Here is a 22,552-nt window from a genome sequence, read left to right on the forward strand (position 1 = left end):
ATCTTCTAGGCTTTTCTATATCAAAAGAAGTATATTCGAGATCTATTATCAAAATGAATATTTAGAATGCTAAGAAAGTTGTCACCCACCCTCTACTACTGAATCACTTCAATTATATGATGACGACTGTACTAAAGATCTCATACAGTATCGACAAGTATTTAATTCTTTATAGTATTTATCTCACAAGTTCAGATATTTCATTTATAATCAATAAATTATCATAATTCATGCATTTGGTGCCAATTGGTTTGCACTAAAACGTATCATACGATATCTAAAAGAAACTCTCTAAACTTTTTCTTCATAAACACTCATTAATTTAACCCCATGCCTGCGGATTGAGCAGGCAACACTAATGATTGAACATCTATGTCAGCCTACATTATCTTTTTTTGAAGCAAATCTAATTAGTTAGAGTTCTAAGAAATAAAATATAATCACAAAATCCATCACAGAAGTTGAATACTGTGTCATTACCACTGTTGTTGAACTCAATTGAGTCACCAATTTGTTACAGAAACTTAGCATCACATCCCTATATATAATATACTATGATAATATTGTTGTTACTTACCTATACTCTAACATAATATCCCACTCTCGTATGAAATATATTACCATTAACTTTTACTTTGTTAAAGATCTAATTATCATATATCAACTATATATTTCTCATATCCATATTATTAATCAACAAATATACTTCCTCACAAAATCTCTCATTCCTAACATATTAATAGAAACTCAATATTATAAGAGCATGATAGAATATCATGATAAAGACAAATATAAAATAATAAATTTGTATTACTTATATGTTTTAATCCTCATTCAATGAATCAATCACACAAGTGCATGATTTGAATGCATAATTAAAAAAAAAATCCTTCAAAATCTTTATAAATACATATTATCTCAATCAATAATATCATCCCTTTCACAATACATTGTATTCAACCTCATGCAGCCGCAAGAACAGTTCCCTCTGTTGATCATCGCTAGCTGCAGGATTTGTGAGGAGTAATGTTGCTGTTGTTGACGTTATTGCTGCTACCATTGTTGTTGTTGAAACACTGATGATTACCGCCGATGATGGACTTGATGGCGGCGGCCAGCGCGGCCGTGAAGTTTGGGTCGGTTGTTATGGCAGCGGTCGCCGCTTTCACCGTTTCAGCTGCTGAGGGTGACGGCATCACCAAGTGGGTCTTTTGGTGTGGGAACTGGGTGGCGGCCATCTCCGGTGACGTTTGGAGTAGTGTCTGGCCAAAGAGCTGCGGCAGGGACGGAGGCTGAGGCGGAGCGCCGAATGCTGGAGAAACGCCGGGGAAGGGAACACTGAACGGGCCTGTAGGTGGCCTTTGGTACTGCAAAGGGTTTGGGTTTTTGGTGAGATCCAACGTGACGGTCGGAAACGGAGCCGACGCCGATACGGTCGCCACGCTCGATGAGCAAGGCAGAGAAGTTCGTGCTAGGAAGTTTGAGTTCATCAGTCCGTCGGTGCTCCACATCGAACCCGAGAGGAGCATCGACGCTGCAGCTGAGGTGGTCGACGCCATGGCCATCGCGGCCGGTGGGAGCGGATGGTTGTGAGTGCCTTCGTAAGTGGTTATCAGGATCGACCGATCATCGGCACACCTTTGAACCTAATCGAGCATGCCGTGAATCAATTAGACTTACGTGCGTGCGATCCACAAACGAACAACTACTACAGTACAAAGAGATGGGCATATACTTGTTTGCGGACGGGGCAAGCGCTTGCCATTGTGCATCTGTAGTAAGCTCTGGGGCATGGGTTTCCCTTCGCCATCTTTTGCCCATACTTCCTCCATTGACATCCGTCGGTAATCTACGAGACAGTTGGAGCATTACTCAGCTGATCGATGAACGCTGTTGTGTGTAGGTGCAGATCGACGTAATGGTTATGGAGTACTTACCATGGGCGCCTCCGATCGAGCTCGAACAGAAACACGGGCTTTCCTCATGGTGGCTTCTTGAGCTTGGTTTGTGGGGTTCAATTTGAGGGCTTTGTTGGGGTTCCAGGTTTGATCGCTGGTGCTTCTACCATCGTTCTTGTGTAGGTCGTAACCCATCGATCCTACTTCAACGTTAGCCGGTGGCGACGCGGAGCGATCAGGGCTAGCGGTCGACGAGTTCGACGGCTCTACATCGTTGACTGCTGGACCCAGATCCATGAACTGCTTCGGGACAAGCACTCCGCCATGGCCGTCATTCTTGGCATCCGTCTTTACATCCATGGCCTGAACGATAACTCGACTCATTAGCTCGGTTCCTCTAATGAATTGGATATGGGTTTTGCTGTGTATACAGATATGACCAATCTTACCTCATGTTCTTGCGGGGTTTCATGGTTCTGGTGGCTCCTCTGTTGCATCAGTGTGGCCAGATGCATCTGAAGTGCGTTGAAGTTGGTGGTCACTTGGCTCAGAATTCCCCTCAGCTTCTGGTTCTCCTCGTTCATGCGTGCCAGCTCCGCTTGCATGGCTGCCAGCTGAATCGAAAGAGTCCAGAAATCCAATATAATCCACTCAAAAAATAAAAGAAAAAAAAACGAATAAAATTCTCCTGCAGTTTGGTAGAACTTCGAACCTCGTTCTTCCCTTCCTCATCATCTTCATTCCGAGACAATCCATCATCCACCGTCGATTGATCGCTGCCCGTGTTGCCAGTGTGCAGGTGCAATCCAGTCTAAATATGCAAACAAGAATTAACAATTTGTGCCATCCCAGACTTCTCTATACAGAGTTGTGGGGACGGTAATTACTAACCTGAATTGTGAGATCTTCCTTCTTAATCCTAGTGAGACTTGGCACCTTGAGATCCAGATCCGGTTCGACTAGGCTCGTCATATCTTTCTTCTCACCCGAGAAGAAATCCATCTCATTCGCCACGACCCGATCGTTGCTCACCTCATCTTTCGCTTCCACCACCATCGGAGCATCTATGAGGGGGTTTAGGCTGATCGGAAACTCGATGGCGGTGCTGATCGAGTGGTGGCCGCCGGAGTCCATAGGCTGTTGGCGCTTGAGTACGCCACCACGGCTGCCCAAAGAGGAAGCGAGAGAAAGAGGACCCGATGTGCCACCGTGTGTCATCAAATAAACGCGATTGGATTGACCAAAGATGGAAGAGGAGAGATAAGAAGTGTGAAGCCTTTATTTGGCGAGACGGCAAGGTTCATAAATAGAGAGGGGGAGTAACAGTGACATCAGACGATGCGTCAGTGGAAGGGGGAGGGAATTCCGAGAGGCTTTCGACCAACGATGTGACCGCTTCAATGCCTCCGGTTGGCCCGGCGTCTTCGACGTGACAGAGAAGAGAGAGAGAGGAGCGAGATATATTTACAGAACAGGTCAACTCCTTTGACTCGGTTTATCACCGCTCCGTTGGCCGTCTCGCCAAGGCAGGAAACACGGAAACCCCTTCACGAAGAAGGTTGGCCGGCTTAATTCAAAGCATGCTCGACGAGAGGATTCCGAGTTCCCGTCCCGGCCGAGACACGACGACTCCATCTTCGTCGTTGAGCTAATGGGAAAGGGCGGGGCACCCCCATGTTTGACCCACTTATACGCGGCCACATAGGGCTGGCTCTATACGTGAACAGAAAGGACCTATTCCTTCGGACGTAACGTCGTCGTCGGCATCTCGAACTGTGTGTTATTACAAGGAGCAGTAGCTGTTCTATTGAGAATATTCATTGATCATGAGATGAAGAGATATTCCGGAAAAATAATCTTATATTGTTCAAAATGACAAAAAAATACATTATTAGATTTGATTGGTAATCTGATAATTTAAAATTTTGAATTAAATTAGATATATATTCATCATGATCATAATAACTTAAACTAATACTTACAAAATTTTTGACATACTTTGATGGTGGTTTTGTTGAATCTGCGGCAGCATAGTCTTCCGTTGATCTGAAGCAATCTGTGTCTTTTGGAAAGCCAACGCAAGTAGCTCATTTCCTCTGAATTCCCGCCGGCAACAACGACGACCTCCGTTGTTTCGTTGACTGGGACGGACACCAGAGGCCACGATTTCTTCCGGTTGTCAGCTGATTGCATGGTCGGTCGTGCATGAAATTAACTAGCGAACGCCAATCTGAGGCTGAAAAGTCAACCGAGACCGGATCCGCTCGCTACCTCTTGATCCAAGGTGCCAAATGTCAACTGTCCCAGATCATCTTGGATCGGTATTTTATCTTCTTCTATCCCAGCTCAGTCGTCCTTCTCTCAAGAATAATATTGTAATCCGAGTACAGAAATGGAAAATGTTAATGAAGCCTCTCTCCTTTGAATTCTGCTCCTCCATCGGTGGATCTGGTCATCAAGTGGTCAACCAAGCCAGAGCCGTTTCTGTGCCACACTAAAATAACACGATGGTCAACGTTACCGAAACAATATCCTTCAAACCTCGCCGTTCCGCCACAGAAAAAGTCAACATAGCATGTTATGGTACGCAAGTCTAACATACGGCCGCTATAGATTTCAATCCAGATGTGCGATGAAGGTGGCATCGGTCTTTCGTACGCGGACTCTGCGGAGAACTCCGCCCGGCTCGTACGCAAATGTGGACGAACCTGGCACCTGGGGTCCACGGCTGAAGTGGACATGACATCATCCAACGGTCTGCAGAGAGTAGAATTGGCATGCGAATCTAATTAAAGAACTTATCATAGATTACACCACCAGACAACAGACAGGAATTCAAACAAGAACAATCAATCCGAGGCATTCGGCATCAATGGAGTGTTTCCAATTATTTAATTATACCAGTAAAATTACAGATGTACGATAGATTTTGTCATAGACTCTGGAGAAGGTCTACATATTTCACAGTACACATGCATGCGCAGACCAGAGTTTGCTACTTCGGCTTCAGCTTTAGGGATGCGCTGCAGATTACAAACAATGTTTTACATTAAGATGAGCTCAATCTGCTTGCAACTGAGAGATGGAAGAAGTCATCGTACCTGTTGATACAGTATCGTTTTCCTGTTGGTGGTGGCCCATCATCAAAAACATGACCAAGATGGGCATCGCAGGCAGCACAAAGAACCTCATTCCTAGGCATGAAGATGATTGACATGTCCAGCTTGGATTTCACGTTGTTGCCAATTGGTTCATAGTAGGATGGCCAACCTGTGCCACTGTCAAATTTGGTGTTTGATCTGGAAAACAGACAGGCCAAAATCAATAAACAATGCAAGCGATTGATGCCATTTCACGGTTATTAAAGCAAAATCATAAGCGTATACGATACATACTCAAACAAAGGTGTATCACAACATATACAGTGGTAGGTTCCAGGGGTTTTGGTGTTCCAGTATTCCCTGTTTGTCAAGCATACCAAGTAAGATCACCGTAAAAAAATTACTACAAGACAATTTAAGGTTGTCAGCCCGTCAGAAAAATGAAAAGAAAAAAAAAACCAGAAAATAAAGGCAATAGAAAATAAAAGATTTACCCAGTGAAGGCCCTCTCGGTACCCTTTTGACGAGTTATGTAATATTGTTCCTTGGTGAGTTGCTTTTTCCACTCCTCATCACTCAATGAGGCAGGATTGACATTAGCTGGCTCTGAAAATAATATTCAGTGGAGAAATATAGAAAGCCTCAACTTCTAGGAACAAAAAAGGTGATGAGATTTATATAGCATGAGCATGCAAGTCAAGGAAATACCTGTCACCAATATTATCCTTCTACACCTTGTTCAGAGATGACTCTAAAGAATCGCATATCTATTTTCCTATGTTAAACTACAGCCCTTCTCTACTCTAGTCCAAAAGGTTAGGCAATTCATAAATGCTGAATGCCTGTGTGATCTCAGGATAATATTACCTGAATACGAGGCAAATCAAGCCAGACCGACATACCAACAGAATTGAAAGACATAATATCATGGTCATTCATGCCAGCTTGAACATCAAAGTCACAGGCACAATCTGATCTAACCTTAGGCTGGAGGAGCAAGCATGTTAAACGGTGCTTTGAAATGATTCCATTGCACTACTGCCATACTCATTTAGTTGGGCTTCATATGAAACCGTACCTTCTCATGCATGACATAAAAACTCAGATATCCAAAGGCAGGCCAACTAGTTGATGTCATGCCACATGCAATTGGGTCCTGCCATGCCGCTTATATGGGAGGCACATAGTTTTCCATGGCAACATACCTTGTCTGTCAGGGAAGTATTAGTACCCTTTTTTCTTTGACAACATATTCTACTTGCATTTAACTCTCTCTACTTTGTTAGGAAGGTAATGCTATAAAATTTACATGGACAACGAAAAGGTGAGAGATCCAAACATGAATATCTTAATTTCTCAGGTTGGTACTCTCTATATTAAGGTATTGAAACAGTTGCTCAGGCATGACAGGAAGTTTTTGAAACAGTGGAAGATCTCAAGCGTGTGCCTTCTGTAAACATTTCTTTTGCACAAAGTGATCCATTGTACAACTAATCACAAGTAGAATCACAAATCAAAGAATATTCTGGCAGCCTAGCAAACTTAAATAACACTGAACATAATAAAGTTTAGATATGTCATACGTTTTGTCTGATCGATTTTGAGTTCATCAGGGTCCTTCAAAACTTAAAAAACATTTTTTCCATATCCATGCCTCTGGTAACAAGGCAATTTGGCAGGAGGAGGAGGATGTGATGTAGAGTACATACTCACTTTCTTCTACGGACCAATTTGTCACTTTCCTGAGTCATCATCAAACCAATCCTTTCATAACCAAAATAATTAACGATGCTCACTTCTTGCTCCAAAGAAGCCTAGTATTAGGTAATTGCATCAGACCATGAACATCTTATTTTCTTGTGACAAAATCCAAGTACCTAACCGGGACGAGCAACTTTATGTTTCATTCAAATCTTGCGTAGGCATACATTCAACACGCAATCAACCTCATAAAAAATTGAACTGAAAAGTTTGGTTAAATTTCTTTTCAGAAGTCACATGCTGAAGAGTTCTTTACTAAAATCATTGTAATTTCTCAATGTACAAACAGAATCAAACTACTTGATGTATAATCCTAGTTCAATAACATCTCAAAGAATATGGATCATATCCTAGCAAGTATTGCCATTTTGTCTGGAATAGGGGCGTACTGATACCATTTCTGGCACAGCACAATCCATGGCATGGCAATTGGCATGCACTTGTGTTGTTGACCCCAGAAATCGGCCTAGTTATACATCGGTACCTCTACCGAGGGTTTCCCAGACGGGGCGTGTCGGTACCTTTCTAGCGCGATAAGTTTCAATTGTCGCCCTACATCAAGAAGCTTAAGCGGTTCTACGATTGATCATCCACACAAGCAAGCAAAAGATTCCGAATGGATATAAGCGTGAAAGAATTACGAAGTGTGGTACACGGGAGAGAATAAACAGGGGCAGAGAGCAGGGTACCGCTGACCTTGGACTTGGTCCGGTCTCTGGGAGGAGGAGGAGGAGCCCATAGCGGGGGCGGACGAGCGCCTCCGGTGGCTGCCGAACTTGACGGCTCGGGAGATGCGGAGGATAGCGGGGAATTGGGAAAAAGGCTTGGGGGCGGCAGTGGGATAAAGGTTGGTCGAACCTGGCACAGAACGCAGCGCCGCACGTGCGGCCATCGCGCCCAACAGAAACTCCTGCGATCAAGGCAAGATCGAACCGGAGCGAGAGTTAGAGACATATATTTCCACGGCTTGAGTGGCGGAGATATCGCCGCGTAGCTCATTACATCGTTCGACGAAAGCAGAGTACGTGCGTCCACAAGGATCACACACGAGGGGTTCCAAACGTGTGGCTTGACTCGGGTTCCCATGTCTTCAGTTCCGCTAAAAGAGATACGCCTCACAACTTAGAAGCCCACATCTCACGGCCCACGGCCCAATTTACAAGGCGGGTCCACGATCGCGACTTAAGTCGTCAGTCAGGCCAGAAACAGCGCTCAGTTGCTTTTCACGACTCGGGACGTAAGTAGCGCCGTAGGTGGAACACCTTCTATGTGGGTTTTGTCTGGAGCGCCCAATAGGGAAAGTGGCACACCATTCTAAAAGGCCTTCCCATATGTGGCTTGCACTGGGTCCCATCGGTTTTGCCAAAACACACAAATGGTCCGTCTGCGGGTAAATGCTTTGATGTACGCAAAGGTCCTGCTCTTGTTACTTACCACTGTCATCTCTGCCTGTATCTAAAGCCCGTCGCTCGGCCAGTCGCTCCCCCTTCCACACTGAACACGACCATTTTGATCTCCTTCTCCTGCGACTACGGCTGCTGCTGGCAAATAGGGAAGAAGTGACATGGCAAGAGGAGCTGAAACATTCCTCTCGCTAACGCTGCTTCTGATCTACTTCACCTCAGGTTGGCCTTGGAGTTTGGCTCTTCTTTCTTTTGGCATCGTAAATGCGTTTGTGGAAAGTTCAGCTGGTGATTTCTGCTTTTATCCTTGTAATCGCAGGGGAAAGAGTGCAGTTGGTGCAGGGACAGGTAAGCTAGAAAGAACTGTGTCCGTTCGACGTTCTCCAATCTGAGCTCTTATTGTAGTATTCAATCTGAATCGTTTACAAATACGAAACATGGAAATCGTAGCAGACATGGTTACTTCGTTGCAGAAAACTTGGTGTGTGGCGAAACCTTCGTCGGACGACGCAACGCTGCTCGAAAACATCAACTACGTCTGCTCTCAGGTGGACTGCAGCGTGCTGCAGAGGGGCTTCCCATGCTTCTACCCAGATAACCTCATGTCCCATGCTTCCATTGCCATGAATCTGTACTACCAGTCCAGAGGACGGAACCCATGGAACTGCTTCTTCAACAACTCCGCACTCGTCGTCACCACCGATCCAAGTAAGACCAAGGTTGATGAGGATGTGATCATGTCTGCTCCCATCTACCGCTCACGAAGCACTTGTGCAGGTTATGGTAGCTGTGCTTATGCCTGAAGCCCCAAGACGACGACGACTGCATCTCTTGACGAATGGCTTTCAACATCGCGTGTTTGTAGTGAACTCGAGGAGAACTTGTTGCTAAACCTTGTTTTGATGACAGATATATGTAGCACACTCTGCACATCTCTTTGAATCTTCCATTGCTTCGATTCTGGGCGTGTGCTAAAAGTTGATCTAAATGCACTGGCAAAGAATGTTTGACAGAGCTGCCAATTCAACTAAATATATATCTCAAGTAGAATAATATATTTGGACTTCACTTTCACAACTTGGGTTCCAATTCTTCTCCAAAAAAAATCAAAAGAAAAGTTTCACCTTTAGGAATGGAAATATGTAGCATGACGAGGCTTTGTTGCCATATGAAGCATCGAAGCATGCTTTTTATACATTCATATGTTTGAAGAATATTCTCCAATTAGTAAGAACTAGAAATGGACTATTGTTCGTGGCTGAAATTAATAGTTCAGAATATTTAATTTGAAGTTAATAATAATACATTCGTCAAGTTCTTATAATCTTAATATCTGTCAATTTTCGATATGAAACTAATTGACATGTTATAATTCACTCTAATTGATATTTTCAATGCTTATTCCTGACATAATTTATCAATTTCACCTCAAATGGCACGGATCACAATAATTTCTGAATGAATCAAGTTGAAAATGTTGAAATTAACTTGGGATGAGAAAGGAATGATGTGTCTGCATGAGTTGGACTTTTTCTACCACTCTTATGTATCTGACAAACTTTTTGTAAATGAGTCATGTAACTAAACCACTGTTGAACAAAGGGTTGATGAGAGAACATATAGAATAACAGTCGAAGAAAGACAATCCTATTTCCGACAACCCTCACAATCTTCTTTGTAAGAAGATAAATAAATGTTGGAACAAATTCCTAAGAGCCATCTGAAGAATCCAAGTAACTACACAGCTGGCGAAAAAGAACAACAAATAACAAATTTGATTTGGGTCATACGAACTTTGTCCCCAAGAAACTGGTTATGTTCTTAAGATAGTGTTGTACCTTCTCGGCATGCGTATTGGCTCTCTTTGTTGGATCAATTCTTCAAATGATGTCGAGCGAAGCCCGGCTGAAAGGAATTAAGATATGAACACAAATCAGAACGAGTGACATGGGAACTCTAGCATGCAGAAGAAATTAGGACAAACAGGATGGGCTAAAGCCTCCAAGGATCAGTTGTACTAGCACAAATTTGATCTCCCATATACACTGAGAGCTCCAAACCACTACACGTGAATATGGGAGATCAAATGCACCACACAGCTGAATTGTCTTTGTACATGAGATGCTTCCACCGATCACTTGGAAATTTGTACCTGAAGCAGCATTGAGGGAGTTGCATGAGCTTCAGCAGCCACATGGCTTCTGGTCTTCCTTCCATTGAGAGCGACGACCGAAGGGCTATTACCGGTGGTGATGTCCCAAAAGCTGCGTTTCTTGGCAGTCGGCACAGGGGAAGTAAAACGATGGTTTGGGCTCTTCAATTCCCCCGTTTCCGCTGCAGATTTCTCTCCCCTGCGGAGAGATGATCTCGTGCCGACTCTCTTCTCCCTTTGTCCTTCCGATGGTTTCAAGCCGTACTTCGTTATCAAGTCACGAATGAAGTCATCTTTCTGCTTCAGCTGGAGCACATGCTCCTTCTTTAGCTTCTCTATCTCGTCCTTCAAGGCCTTCACAGTCTTCTTTAGTCCCTGGACTACTGTATCATCGTTCGCTCTGTTCTTGGACTCTGGCGTGCTGAAGCAGTTGGCAGATAAAATGGAGCGTTTGACTTTTCTTTGGGTCGAACATGGCGTGGAGAGTACGGAGGGTGGTGCAATGGATGGTACGGGCGAGGCAGCCAACGATTGAGCTTGGATGGTCAGCATCTTTTGCTGGTGGCGAACCAATTGCTGCCTCAACTCACTGTTCTCCTTTTGTAGCTCCAATATTAGTTTAGCTTGATCTACTTCAGAATCTGGCACCTGAATTGATGATTCCTCATTTGCCGCACATCCCTGAAGAGTACACTACAATCATCAATATGTTTTTTGGTTTATACAAGACAACTCAGAAAATTCAAAAGCTCATATGTGTTTTAGGTTCCTTGATTTCTTGCCAAAGAAGCTGAAGAGCCAAACCTTTGTTCTTATCTCCTTGGCACGATCAGCCCAGTGGAGTGTGTTCTGCGTCTCACCAAAAGAGAGATTACTAGGGCTTATATTGGCAATCATGACAGTGTTGCATTGTCCTCCCAAGGAATCCTTGAGAAGTTGGGTCAGCTTGGAGTTGCGGAAAGGGATGTGCTTCTTTCCCTCCACAAGAGCATTGATGCAACTGCTCAAAGCAAGGAGGGAGCGGTTGATGTTGGCACCTTCGATCGATCTCTGCGTTCGTTGATCAGTTGCCAGAGCTCTCTCTGATCCAGCTAGATCAATAAGCGAAAGTTTCCCGATGCGTCTCACAATGGTACCTGAATCATTGCATTTGTATTCTGCCACCACCTACATATGAATGAAAGATAGCTTCACATGATCAACATTTAGTACCTAAATGCACAGAGAGCTGGGAATCAAAAACTAAACTACCTGAAGTATTGCATGAGACCGGGAAGATGTCTCATTGGCTCTTGTTGGCTCGGTGGTTCTGTTTTGATTGCCTTGCTGAAGCAATGTCATGACCTACAGGAGAAGATAACAACAAAAGAAGCATTATCATATCCAGTGCTTCAAGAATTCACAACCAGAACAAGTTATACTAGTGAAGACTAGGATTACCTCATCCGTTGTGTAAGCTCTATACTGTGTGAGACCAGCAGCTACAATTCCCTGAATAGTACGGGAGCAAAAAACTTTTAAATACTATATTTTCGCTGCAGAAGAATCAAATTTTGTTTAAGTGAATCTAAGCTGCTAACTCATGCCTTACTTCATTTCACTTAAGCATTGTATGATTATACAGTAACCGTGTCACTGAGGTACAGAAGGTGATCGAGGAGTCTGAGGGGAAGAAGTAGAGAGTAGAAGTGCAAGAAGAAAGATTACGATTTAGAATGAGCCAAAATAATTATTTGTTTCGTTACGACAATATCATTGAAGTAATATAATGGTAAGAGTAGACACTGAGTTAGATTTCACTATCAAAGAATGGAGTATTATAGTCAATATAATCATAAATCATCAACATAATTTGCTATGAGTTGTATCTACTCTCATCTTTGTTCATAAATCAACATACAGGTAAAATAAGCTAAACTACATTTGTAAGTGCAGCTTGTAAATGCTATTAACAACCATACATCTACATTTCGATACACGAAACGATTTGCAAATGCTAGCAATAGAATAGGCGTTTATAAGAAATAATGCTCCTAGGAAACTTGCAAGGCACATGGAATGTATATATAACTCAATTGACCTACAATGTACAGATAACCTTCAAGAAGTCCGGTGTCAAAATTTATAAGCAATTTATGTTTGGGAGAAGTAGAAGCTGACTAACCTGTTTATCTTCCCTTAGGACAAGGGGTCTGCCAGGGGATAACAAGTCTCTGACAGTCTCATTGTAGACCTCAAGGTAAGAAAGTTGGACCGAGTGATCCCCATCATAGCTCCTCTGCCTAATCTTAGAGAAGAGATCCTTGATAGCCAGAACCATGACACCCGGGTTCTCCACTGTCCCTAACATTGTGTATGTTTTGCCAGCTCCTGTTGCACCATAGCAGAATACTGAACCATTCCTCCCTTGTAGAACACCTTCCACAAGATCTGCTGTGCTGCATAAACAGACACAAGCGTTGCAAAAAGCTTTTCTCATGATGCATACTTGGGAATAGAGATAAGAAGGCTCCCTTGTCGATACATTATGACAAACGAGAGCATGCAATCGATACTAAAGGGTTCAGTAGATTCTTTTCGACAGAGTATAACTGACATTTCCGCATGGCAGTGGACAGTGATCAAGAAGCATGAAATTACAGGGGAAATCACGGATGATACACATCGATTGTATGAGGAAGAAAACGAAGAAATCTGGTCATTGACAAGATCTAAATAGAGAAAAACTAGCATCGATTCAGCTTGAAGATTACAAGAATAGTAATATTATGGATATGAAGAGATCTTTATGGAAGTTGCCATGGTCTTGCTAAAGAACAAACAGTTTAAATGGGAGGAATTGTGTTTGAATTATATGCAAAGAAACAGTAATCAAGTAGTGATGCCTTACGTGGTGGCGTAGACTTCTTGCTGCGGCGTGGAATCCGGAAAGGAGGAGTCGAAGCAGAAATGCCGCCCTCGGACCCTCTTCAGCCGGAGGTAATCCGTCTCGGACGCGAACTCCGTCAGGTAGACGTCTTTCCTGTTCACGATCTTCACGCAGCAGCGCGACCCGGCGTCTTTCTCCTTCTTCGCCATCGGCCTCAGCCGCACGAACACGAGGATTCGGCTGCCAGGGGCCTCTCGGTTCTCAGCTGCTACAGCCCCCACTTGATCCCCACCAACCTTGCTTCTCCCCACCCAGCCATCCGACTGCGCACCATCGCTGATCAACTCTCGCAGCGAGAGCTTCCCCGTCGTCGCAGCCCTTCCGACTCCGGGAGCCATGGCCACCGCCTTCTTGGGGCAGGCGGCGGAGTTCACCGCGATCCGATTCTGGTCCCAGACTTCTTGGTTCTCCTTGGTGGCGTCAGCCATCGGAAACAAGCCGCGATTCGCGTTCTCCTTCTGGATCGGATCCCGCTCGTCTTCTTCACCCTGCTTTTCTTGTTCTTGCTGCCTCCGGCGGCGGCTAGAGTCGGCCAGCTCGACGCTAGGGTGGTGGGTGCCGAAGACGCGGGGGTCCGCGGAGCCCGTTCTGGAGGCCAGTTGACTCCGGTGCTGCTCGTACAAGAGGGTGAGGGCCCTCATCTTCTCCCGGAGGCCGTGGTGCGGGTCACGCAGAAGCCGCGCCCTCGCCCGCTGCCCTTCTCGATCATGATCCGCCGAGGCCGGCTCGTTGCGGCCGATCGAGATCTGCGACCGTGTGGAGACCGGCATGGTCTGCCAGAATCAAACTCCCAAGAACAAGAAGACGATGATATCGATGACGCTATTGGCGCATCAAACCGAGGATTCCTTCCACTTCTCCCCCCCTGCCAAAAAGATTCTGCGAACGAATCCTTCGATTGGAGATTTGTTTGGGGGATCGGGATCTTGATCGAGAAAGAAAGGGAGATTAGGGATGGAAGCAGCAGGAGCTGGGAGGGAGGGAAGGAGGAAGGGAAGATCCGGGGCGTTGTTCGGGGATGGAATGGACGGCTGAGAAGAGTCGGCCGATGCGGTGTTTGAAATCTCTGGAGATGTGCTGCAACGGTCGGGAAGTGCAACGGTCGAACAATTCGAAAAAAATAATTGGCTCGCCTTTAAAGATCTGTAGATGCGTGCAATCATCGAGTAGTGATTTGGATTATTAGTAATGGCATCCGCTTGGCATTTTCCTACGTGGCAGCAAGAGGCAGAAGATTCGCCGAAATTTCATCTGTGCCCTGCTCCAGCAGCCCACCCAAATTGGACCAACAGCGTTGGTAGCCCAACTTGCCTCGAGTCATGCTGTGGAAGGTTGAAATTATAGGTTTGATGGGTATCATTTCCCGTGATTTATTGTTTTTTTATCAATATTATTATATATGAAAGCTTAAGCTAATTTTAATTTATATTTCTAACACATATATCCCTATTAAAATCACTCTATCCGGTTGATATTATTAATCGGATCAAGCTTCACATATCCACACATTTGGCAACGTTTTCTACTCGACACTCCACGAGGACAAGATAAACAACTGAGATGCGAGACACACAAGGGAACATCCGAGGCCCGCCGTGCCATGAATGGTGGTTTCTCAGTGACCTATGGGACCGTCCATAACTTATCAATGTCGAACGGACGACGCAACAGAGGTGAGCAGCGGAGCGTGCGACCGACTACTCTGCACAAACACCATCGCCGGCTTTCGCATGCATGAAAGAACAGACGCCGTGGCTTCTACACTATGCCCGGCACCGCCATTAATGCAGTACGAGCTCGGCCACCCTGGTTACTGAAACTAGCAAACTAGGCAAAGGCCTGCTACTGCCTCCACTCCTTTTCACCTCCCCCGTCACGAAGTGGAGCAGCAGCACCGCTAAGCTTGAGCTCCCAAAAACCAGCGTGGGGTAACAATGTCACACAAAACATTCACGCTTCATACACCTTAGTCTTAAAGCTACAGAAAAGAATGCATTATCGGACACAATGAAAAGACCGAGAACATGAAATGACTGTAAAGAAGTGGAGCCTGATGCCTTGGAAGTATCTTGTTCTCAGTATACGTACTTCCCCAAGCATTTTTGTTGTCGGTGTACACATATACGTCGATATAAAGAAATATTTTGTTCCACTTGAAGTGACCACAACTTATGCAAAGTGTGTGTCTGTGTGTGTACATAATCTACATTAGCTATGCTGATATGAAAATTTTGATATTTGTAGCTTCAGTTTACTGGAGGAGGCTATAATCTACATTTATCTATGCTGATACTTATGCATTATTGGTTGTGTACTCTCTTCTTTTCGCAATCAACAAAAGTCCTCTCTGCAGCAGTGCTGTTTTACTTGTACGATCACTTCCTCTTTAATATATCTTACCTACCCAAAACATAATAGTCTTTAATTGGTTCTGTGCAACGTGAGGTGAAATTTATTGATACGGCCATATGCTGCTGTAGCATTCATCCCTGTCATCCTCCCTTTCGCCAGAACGTGTCCTCTTCTGCAACTTTCTTGGGCCGTAATTATATTCTAATTCTATGCTAAGTTCCCGATTCATTTCAAGCTTAAGTTGATTAATGGAACACGATAAAACCATTTATATTCTTGGAAGGCAGCCCTAAAATAAGCAAAAGAACTAAGGACTTTCTATTCTAATACTATGCTTAATTATAATAAGTGTTGATAAGGTTGAAAAGAAATGCTACTCAACTAAATATTTATTTAAAAGATGTTAACTAGTTTAACTGGTAGACCTAAATTAAACGCTATTTATGGAAAATGTATTTGCTGACATCCATTGATTGCTTGTACGGGTTTTCAATTATTTCTTGAGACAGGCATATTAATGCTGACTATTAAATAAAATAATCGAAACATTAAGCGTACCAAACAACATTCACTAGCTTGTGTTTGATGGTCGATTCCTGCAGGGCTTATTGAGCCCCTAATAGAAACAATGTACTTTACTCCATAATTAGAACTAACTTCAGCTCTTCTGCCAACGTGATCTCGTGCTTGCTACATATTATAGATTTTGCTGTGTCAAAGCCATCAGTGGAATTGATACTAATGATAGATGATACATCAATGGAGTACAACATGCAAGTAGCATATTTGTCTTGTACATCAGGCTAGGTTATTGCGTGCACCATCAAGCAGTAGTACAACATGCAGTAGCATACTTGGAAGTGCCCACCAATATGATCTGAGGCCTTCGTTCAGCAGGTAGCTCGGATGTTTCCTTGTGATCATACTGTCTCAAATGAGGAGTAGGAAGACCGAGCACAGCTTTCAGAAGGAAGGCCGCAGGCATCCTCTAGCTTGCTTTCGTTCCATTCCTCCTGCATGGCTCGGTTCATGCGTGCTACACACAACCGATCCTGCTCCGCCCAGCACGGAGCAGCGTTGAGTGCGGCACTGTCGTCGTTCCGCCTCATCCGTGGCGACACCAGACCGGTTGAGACGGTGAGGTAGTCTACCATGGCATCCAGAAGCGATCTCGGCGCCCGGCCTCGCCCGTCCCAGAGCCACACGCGGGCCATGCCCCGTTGCACCGCGGAGGCCACCGACACCTGCACGTCGGTCTCCCCCATGACGGCTTGGCTCATCCGAACTACGAACTCGCCTGGGCGGTGGCCACGGCTGACCAGGACGGTTTCGTTGAGGTCTAAGGCGGCCATGTAAAGCGTTACCCGCCCCACTGGCTTCCTAGGGAACGAATCATCCGGATAGAGGACGCGCTCAACGAAATCGCTCGAGCTGAGGACTAGTCTGGCGGCGCGGCCGTTGGAGACGAACAGGAGATGGAAGCGCCGGGCCGCATGTGTGTCGGAGGCGGCGTTGATGACGGCGATCTCGAAGCCCTTGGAAGCTTCAAAATTTGCCCACAGCGAGAAGGCAGCGAGGACAAGGAAGACGGAGACCCGCAGGAGGAAGCTGGGAGACGAGGGCGGGGATACAGCAGTGGCGGCGTTGGAGACGGAGGGAGGTGTCGGAGCCGAGGTGGGAAGGATAGAATGATCCATCTCGGACAATGACCGAAGCGAAGAAGAAGCCATCGCTGGATGGCTTCTGAGCTGTCGTATGAACTGTAACGAATACTGGAGTGTCTGTACGCGCGAGTTCTCCTCCGTGTCAAATGCTCCTACCAGAGCAGACACCACGTCGCATCGTCCTTGCATCAGTCACCGTCAGATCAACTCATCAGGCCCGTGATCGCTGTGTTCTTGCCTCCAACGGTGGATGACCGTTGTAACCGTTGGATTTGCCTTGTGATTCGCGCCCCCTTGCATCGCTTGGGCTCCCGTTGCCCCGTCCTCGGTCATACATGCATATGAATTTAGCTTGTCCTCGACACCGATTTTGGTACGTGGATCCGAAAAGATGATGTATGACACTCGTGTTGGTGCTTCCAAGACTAGGCAGGAAAATTACTGATGGAATCCATGTCACATCTTTGAACACAAGTGTCGTTGATGAACACAATGCTCTGACGAACTAAGTTATATATTTATAAAGATTTTTTTGTATATTTATCATAATATTGGATGTTAAAGGTCAAAGCACTTAACTAATCTGAGTCGTCGAGACAAGAGAAAGTTTAGTTAAGGCAAACATAAATTGTCATATACTGCATACTAAATATCAAAGTCAATCTTTAAATCAGTCTATCTGTACCCCAAAAAACAAGAAAAAGAAGGGTCTTAATTTCCCAGTTCCCATTAATGGTAACTTTGATGCACCCATGGGTACAAAGGTTGACAACACACCTTACGACACCATTGCACCTGCAGTTTACCCCATCACCATGAACACAGAAGGGAAGTCAGTATTTGCAGGTACATGATTGCTGCGAAGAACCACTACTCTTCAAAGCTACCTCCAGATGAGGTGTTCTTATCTCTTCTCATCCAAACTGATTCCTTGTGTCCTGCTTGCGGTAGGAGTTCCTGCAAAACCTTCTGATCCATTAGCAATCATCTCAAATTCAGTGTACCGAAGATTGCTCACTGAATTAGAGTAAGCATCTTGGCTTGTTTATACCTCATCACCAGCCTCTGCTCCCTCAGGATCCAAAAAGATAGGGTGCCATATCTTAGCTTCAGCCATCAAGTTTGAGTCCTGGAAGTGGGCAACAAGTGCTGCTCTACCCTGGATTCGTGCATATGCTAGAGAGATAATCTTCTCACTGTTGAACTTCTCCCACTTCTTCCCACTGAATGCCTGCAAATATACATTAAAGGGTTTAGTGAATCTCCCCAGAAATGATCATACTCCAAGTAGTCCTAACTAGAGCAGAACAAAACCTGGTAAAAGGTTAATATGTGCTCAGGAGACAGCATGTTAATGAATGCATAACCCACGTTGCACATTTTCTGCATGAAAGAACCAACATTGATTAGCTCAATAATACATTATCATCATCAACCCACACTATTGTTTGACTTTCGTGCATATTACCTTAAAATCAATCGGCAGGTAGAAAAAGTCATAGGTGCCTTTGTGAGTTGCGTCTATTTCAGCTAAAATCATCTTGGAGGTGTACCTGGAGAACATGTAATATCCAAATTAGGTTTATAATCCTGCATGCATGCCAAGACTGCACGGATTTTTATGATTCTATATGAGAAAAAGATATCTACTTGTTCGGAATGTTCTTTATCATTATCGTTGTTCGAGTGTCTTCCCCCTTGGTGATTTTATCCAAGTCAAGCTGATACTGGTCGTTGTTTGCTCGGCCAGAATAAGGAGCATTGTAAAAGGGCGCAGCTCCAAATCCCTGAGAAGGCACATTCCCTGATACAGTAATGCCTTGGTTCTTCATGTTCGCAAGTGAACTGCCACCGGAAGGAGTCATGTTCATCACGAAGGAAGTGTCTTGTGTCACGGGGATTAAATATCCATGCTGATGGTCTGGTGACCCCATGAACGAGCCATGCTGGTTTGAGTAGAGAGAGCTCTGTGCTCGTCCGTGTCCATCCGCCATGAACGAGCCTCCTGTAGCTCCAGGCTGCCAAGAAGAAGACTGCACATTACCCATGTAAGAAGTCGAAGTACCGCAGGGATACCGTGAGCCACTTTGATTTCTAACACCAGATGTGTTTGGAGTCGGAGGACCAAAAGAAGTTAAATTTCCTGAGATTGAAGTCATCTCTCCCTGAGCACAACCAAGATATGGGAAGGAATGAGATCGTTGAGATCCACCTCCCTGTAAAGGACTGCTGCTGCTGCTGGAGCTTATCTTGTCACGATAACCCGATAATCCAGTAGGGTTCGCAGCGGACTTGGCAAAACTTTCTAGTGTAATGTCATCATTTCTCCATGTATCTTGCTGACAATATGGAATGTCATTCGGGATACCGAGTTGTGGCCATGAACCTGTCAATCAAGAGACATCCACTTCATTCGATGGCAAGTGTTCGAATCAAAAAGATAAACACCAATAGATTTGAACTTGAGAACATTGTCAGCAAGATATAGATACCTGGAGACGAATTGGCAATGGACAGGTCCCCAGGAACTATGCTCTCGTCTTGTTCAGACTCACGACTCAGCTGTTGCATCGAGCTGTTTAGAAGATCGAGGTTTTAGCACACAAGTAATAGTTCAAATTAAGGTAAACAAGAATCTACCACATAATCGAACTCATATACATACTTCCTACAAGTTCCACCATGGCTGCTGGGTTCTATCTTTAATCGCATGCCGGCTATCTCAGTGTTGTGCAATGATCGAAGCGCAGCTTCTGCTGCTCTGACGTCATAGAACTCGATAAATATGTGGTGCCTTTTGTGAGGAGTCTCCCATATCTGCTCCATAGCAAACAAGCAACATCTTATCACAGACCTCATGCGAGTTATCAAGATCTTGCACAAGCAATACTGACCTCTTTGATTTCACCGTACGCCCCGAACATTTGCGCAATGTCTTCAGTAGAAAGTGAAGGTCTCAAATTGAACACCGCAAGAATTCCTTGGTTCGTCTCTTGGTTCGATGGGTTATCCTGGAAATTACAAGAACAGAGGATGGACAAGCGATACAAACTACTTAATGATAGCAAAATAGGATAAAGAAAAGTATCCCTATCAGACCTTCGGAATCGAATAATGTATGTCGAGATTTCTTCGTCTTAAGGGCATGTTCTGTAATGCACGCCTGGCAGATTGAGCAGCTCGTATATCATAGTAAGATATCATCACAAATCCCTTCGGTTTGCATGCAGTATAAAGACTTCGAATTTCTCCAAATTTCTGTAATGTTCCAAAAAAATATGATTTAAATTCATTCGAATTATTCCTGTCGTCCATCAAAGTAGTCATTAAATTCATCAGAGTCACTCAAGATTAAGCTACAAATAAAGCTATACAACAAGAACACAAACAGTTACCTCAAAGAGCGACCGCAGTTCAGAGTCTTCGACATTATTGTCGACGTTTCGCACAAATAAAGTTCTCGAAGGATGCTCGCAATGCGGGTGTGCCACCGAAATAGTCCCAACACCACTGGCAAGAGTGTACTGATGGTTTACATTGCCTAAATAGCTATCAACTGTAATGCTCTCCTTAGGATCAGAATCCAATTCCATTTTCCCTCCACCGCAGAGAAGATCACAGTCTTCCAACGCAACAAGCACTTGTCCAGGCGACTCACTAAGGTCAAGACAATCCAGTGCGCCGGACAAAAGCGCTGCTTCATCATCAGGTAACATGATCCCAACACCTTGAGGGTCAACATCATCCATGGGATCCTTACCCTTCCTATCATCATGAGTTGACTGAGTACCCTTATGTGAATCTGTAACGCTCACCGAATGACAAAACAAGATTGGTAGCGTCAGTTCAGCATACAATAGTTGCAAGCTAAGAAACATGAAAAAAAAAAGCAGCTTCATACGTTGTTTATCATGATGAAGCGCCGGCGACGAGCTTGAGAAAAAGCTGAAATCACTTTTTGCATCTAGTGGATTGGAAGCAGATGGAGTGACCCAAACATCGTCAGTCTTCTTTGAAGGCTCTACGATTCATTCCAAAGTATACGACGAAATTTGGGTCAAAGCAACAGAACTCACCAACTTAAACAAGCAAAGTTCCAAATGTACTTACGAATCGGGACAGAGTTCTTCGTTGCCCGCTCCATTGTGTTTCCTCTGCAGCATCACAAATAAATACAGATGGTAATATAGATTCGGAAGGTAAAGTTTTCCTTAGCATACACATTAAGTGGATAGAAATTTATAATCATATACTTACAACTTAATATTTTTCTCATCACTTGTAAATTGATTACAATCTAAATGAAATCATCGAGTAAAGCAAAAACACCTTTTCAACATTCCAAACTTGGTCACATAATTTTTCTAACAAATTTATGTCGCGATCAATCTAATCCTCAATTTTTTATGCCATACGATGAAATTAAAAACAATTCATTTGCATCCTTTTTCTTCTTTTACATTAGAAAATTTTATGGATTATTATCAAGAATACTTAAAATATTAAACATTTACATCGATCGAATAATATGAAACTCAAATCAAAATAGAAAGGTGGATCAGACCTACCTACAGCCGATAGCATTCATGGGGTCTTTCTTGTCGATGTATATATATATATATATAGACGATATAAACGAGGGTTTCAAATAAGGTAAAAAATTAATTTTAGTTTTATTTTTATTTTTAAGTTCAAGATAGGAAATACTAATTTAAGACTTGTAATAATTTCTCATAAGGAAAATCGATTTAGCAAAAAATATAATACTGATTTCTTGCAAGACAAATATGATGCAAACGGTTGTCTGCGAAGATTCTTCTGCAAATCACTGTGTCTGCGCTTTCCTGTAACTTTCTTAATGTAGAAGAAGTCTCTTTAAATCACTGTATCTACAGTTTCCTATAACTTCTTAAAAACTCTTTTAAGTTTTGTCGAGCATGACGGAGACAATTGTCGTCTTTCTTCCATTGTTGTGCTCACAAACTGACGGACTGGCGGTCAACCATCACTTGTCGCACCTCATCATCAGCGAGCATTAATTACCATTTAATTCATTAATGCTACCACCTTTTATTTTCTTTGTTATTGATAACTATTTAATTATTTTATCCAAAATTTAAAGTGATTAAGATGAGTTTTAATTTAATCTTATTCTTTTTTATTTTATCCAAATGAATTCTAATTTTATTTATTTTTATTTTATTAATTAAAATTAAATCTAATATTTTATCATTAAGCTTTTACCCCGATAATATGGTATAACATGATCTCATAGCTTCTTTGAATGACTGA

The 22,552-nt window shown here is 43.7% G+C and overlaps 6 protein-coding genes across 8 annotated transcripts; 1 reads left to right on the forward strand and 5 right to left on the reverse strand.

The window, feature by feature from the left end:
• Positions 1-792: 792 nt before the first annotated feature.
• On the reverse strand, positions 793-3,262 carry LOC103987741 (probable WRKY transcription factor 31). The gene is made up of 6 exons (XM_009406128.3): positions 2,790-3,262; positions 2,611-2,709; positions 2,348-2,512; positions 1,938-2,261; positions 1,736-1,849; positions 793-1,646 (listed from the first exon to the last, which is right to left on the reverse strand). The coding sequence occupies exons 1-6, from the start codon at positions 3,114-3,116 to the stop codon at positions 1,002-1,004; spliced, it is 1,674 nt and encodes a 557-aa protein (XP_009404403.2). The 5' UTR covers positions 3,117-3,262; the 3' UTR covers positions 793-1,001.
• Positions 3,263-4,760: 1,498 nt separating this feature from the next.
• Positions 4,761-7,691, reverse strand: LOC103987742 (peptide methionine sulfoxide reductase B1, chloroplastic). Of its 2 annotated transcripts, none has more exons than XM_065187207.1 (5): positions 7,457-7,691; positions 5,494-5,599; positions 5,294-5,359; positions 5,000-5,197; positions 4,761-4,921 (listed from the first exon to the last, which is right to left on the reverse strand). In XM_065187207.1, the coding sequence occupies exons 1-5, from the start codon at positions 7,650-7,652 to the stop codon at positions 4,894-4,896; spliced, it is 594 nt and encodes a 197-aa protein (XP_065043279.1). In that variant the 5' UTR covers positions 7,653-7,691; the 3' UTR covers positions 4,761-4,893. The 2 variants fall into 2 exon arrangements, with proteins under 2 accessions (XP_065043279.1, XP_009404405.2); XM_009406130.3 differs by having other exon boundaries at positions 5,494-5,605; positions 7,457-7,688.
• Positions 7,692-8,234: 543 nt separating this feature from the next.
• LOC135583498 (major pollen allergen Ole e 10-like) lies at positions 8,235-9,180 on the forward strand. Of its 2 annotated transcripts, XM_065190089.1 has the most exons (4): positions 8,235-8,385; positions 8,483-8,511; positions 8,637-8,871; positions 8,941-9,180. In XM_065190089.1, the coding sequence occupies exons 1-4, from the start codon at positions 8,325-8,327 to the stop codon at positions 8,964-8,966; spliced, it is 351 nt and encodes a 116-aa protein (XP_065046161.1). In that variant the 5' UTR covers positions 8,235-8,324; the 3' UTR covers positions 8,967-9,180. The 2 variants fall into 2 exon arrangements, with proteins under 2 accessions (XP_065046161.1, XP_065046160.1); XM_065190088.1 differs by having other exon boundaries at positions 8,637-9,180.
• A 507-nt stretch (positions 9,181-9,687) lies between these two features.
• On the reverse strand, positions 9,688-14,287 carry LOC103987743 (kinesin-like protein KIN-8A). The gene is made up of 7 exons (XM_009406131.3): positions 13,206-14,287; positions 12,480-12,753; positions 11,756-11,806; positions 11,567-11,659; positions 11,120-11,482; positions 10,316-10,996; positions 9,688-10,068 (listed from the first exon to the last, which is right to left on the reverse strand). The coding sequence occupies exons 1-7, from the start codon at positions 14,012-14,014 to the stop codon at positions 10,036-10,038; spliced, it is 2,304 nt and encodes a 767-aa protein (XP_009404406.2). The 5' UTR covers positions 14,015-14,287; the 3' UTR covers positions 9,688-10,035.
• A 2,229-nt stretch (positions 14,288-16,516) lies between these two features.
• On the reverse strand, positions 16,517-17,326 carry LOC103988392 (uncharacterized). Its single transcript, XM_009406927.3, has one exon. The coding sequence runs from the start codon at positions 17,324-17,326 to the stop codon at positions 16,517-16,519; it is 810 nt and encodes a 269-aa protein (XP_009405202.3).
• Positions 17,327-18,130: 804 nt separating this feature from the next.
• Positions 18,131-21,015, reverse strand: LOC103988393 (protein MEI2-like 5). The gene is made up of 10 exons (XM_065189792.1): positions 20,656-21,015; positions 20,360-20,518; positions 20,155-20,271; positions 19,926-20,077; positions 19,753-19,835; positions 18,911-19,646; positions 18,729-18,813; positions 18,575-18,643; positions 18,312-18,491; positions 18,131-18,229 (listed from the first exon to the last, which is right to left on the reverse strand). Exons 1-10 carry the CDS (start codon positions 21,007-21,009, stop codon positions 18,131-18,133), a joined length of 2,034 nt encoding a protein of 677 aa, XP_065045864.1. The 5' UTR covers positions 21,010-21,015.
• Positions 21,016-22,552: the final 1,537 nt, after the last annotated feature.

Source organism: Musa acuminata, chromosome BXJ1-6 (genome assembly GCF_036884655.1).
Source record: "Musa acuminata AAA Group cultivar baxijiao chromosome BXJ1-6, Cavendish_Baxijiao_AAA, whole genome shotgun sequence".
NCBI classification, from domain to species: Eukaryota; Viridiplantae; Streptophyta; class Magnoliopsida; order Zingiberales; family Musaceae; genus Musa; species Musa acuminata.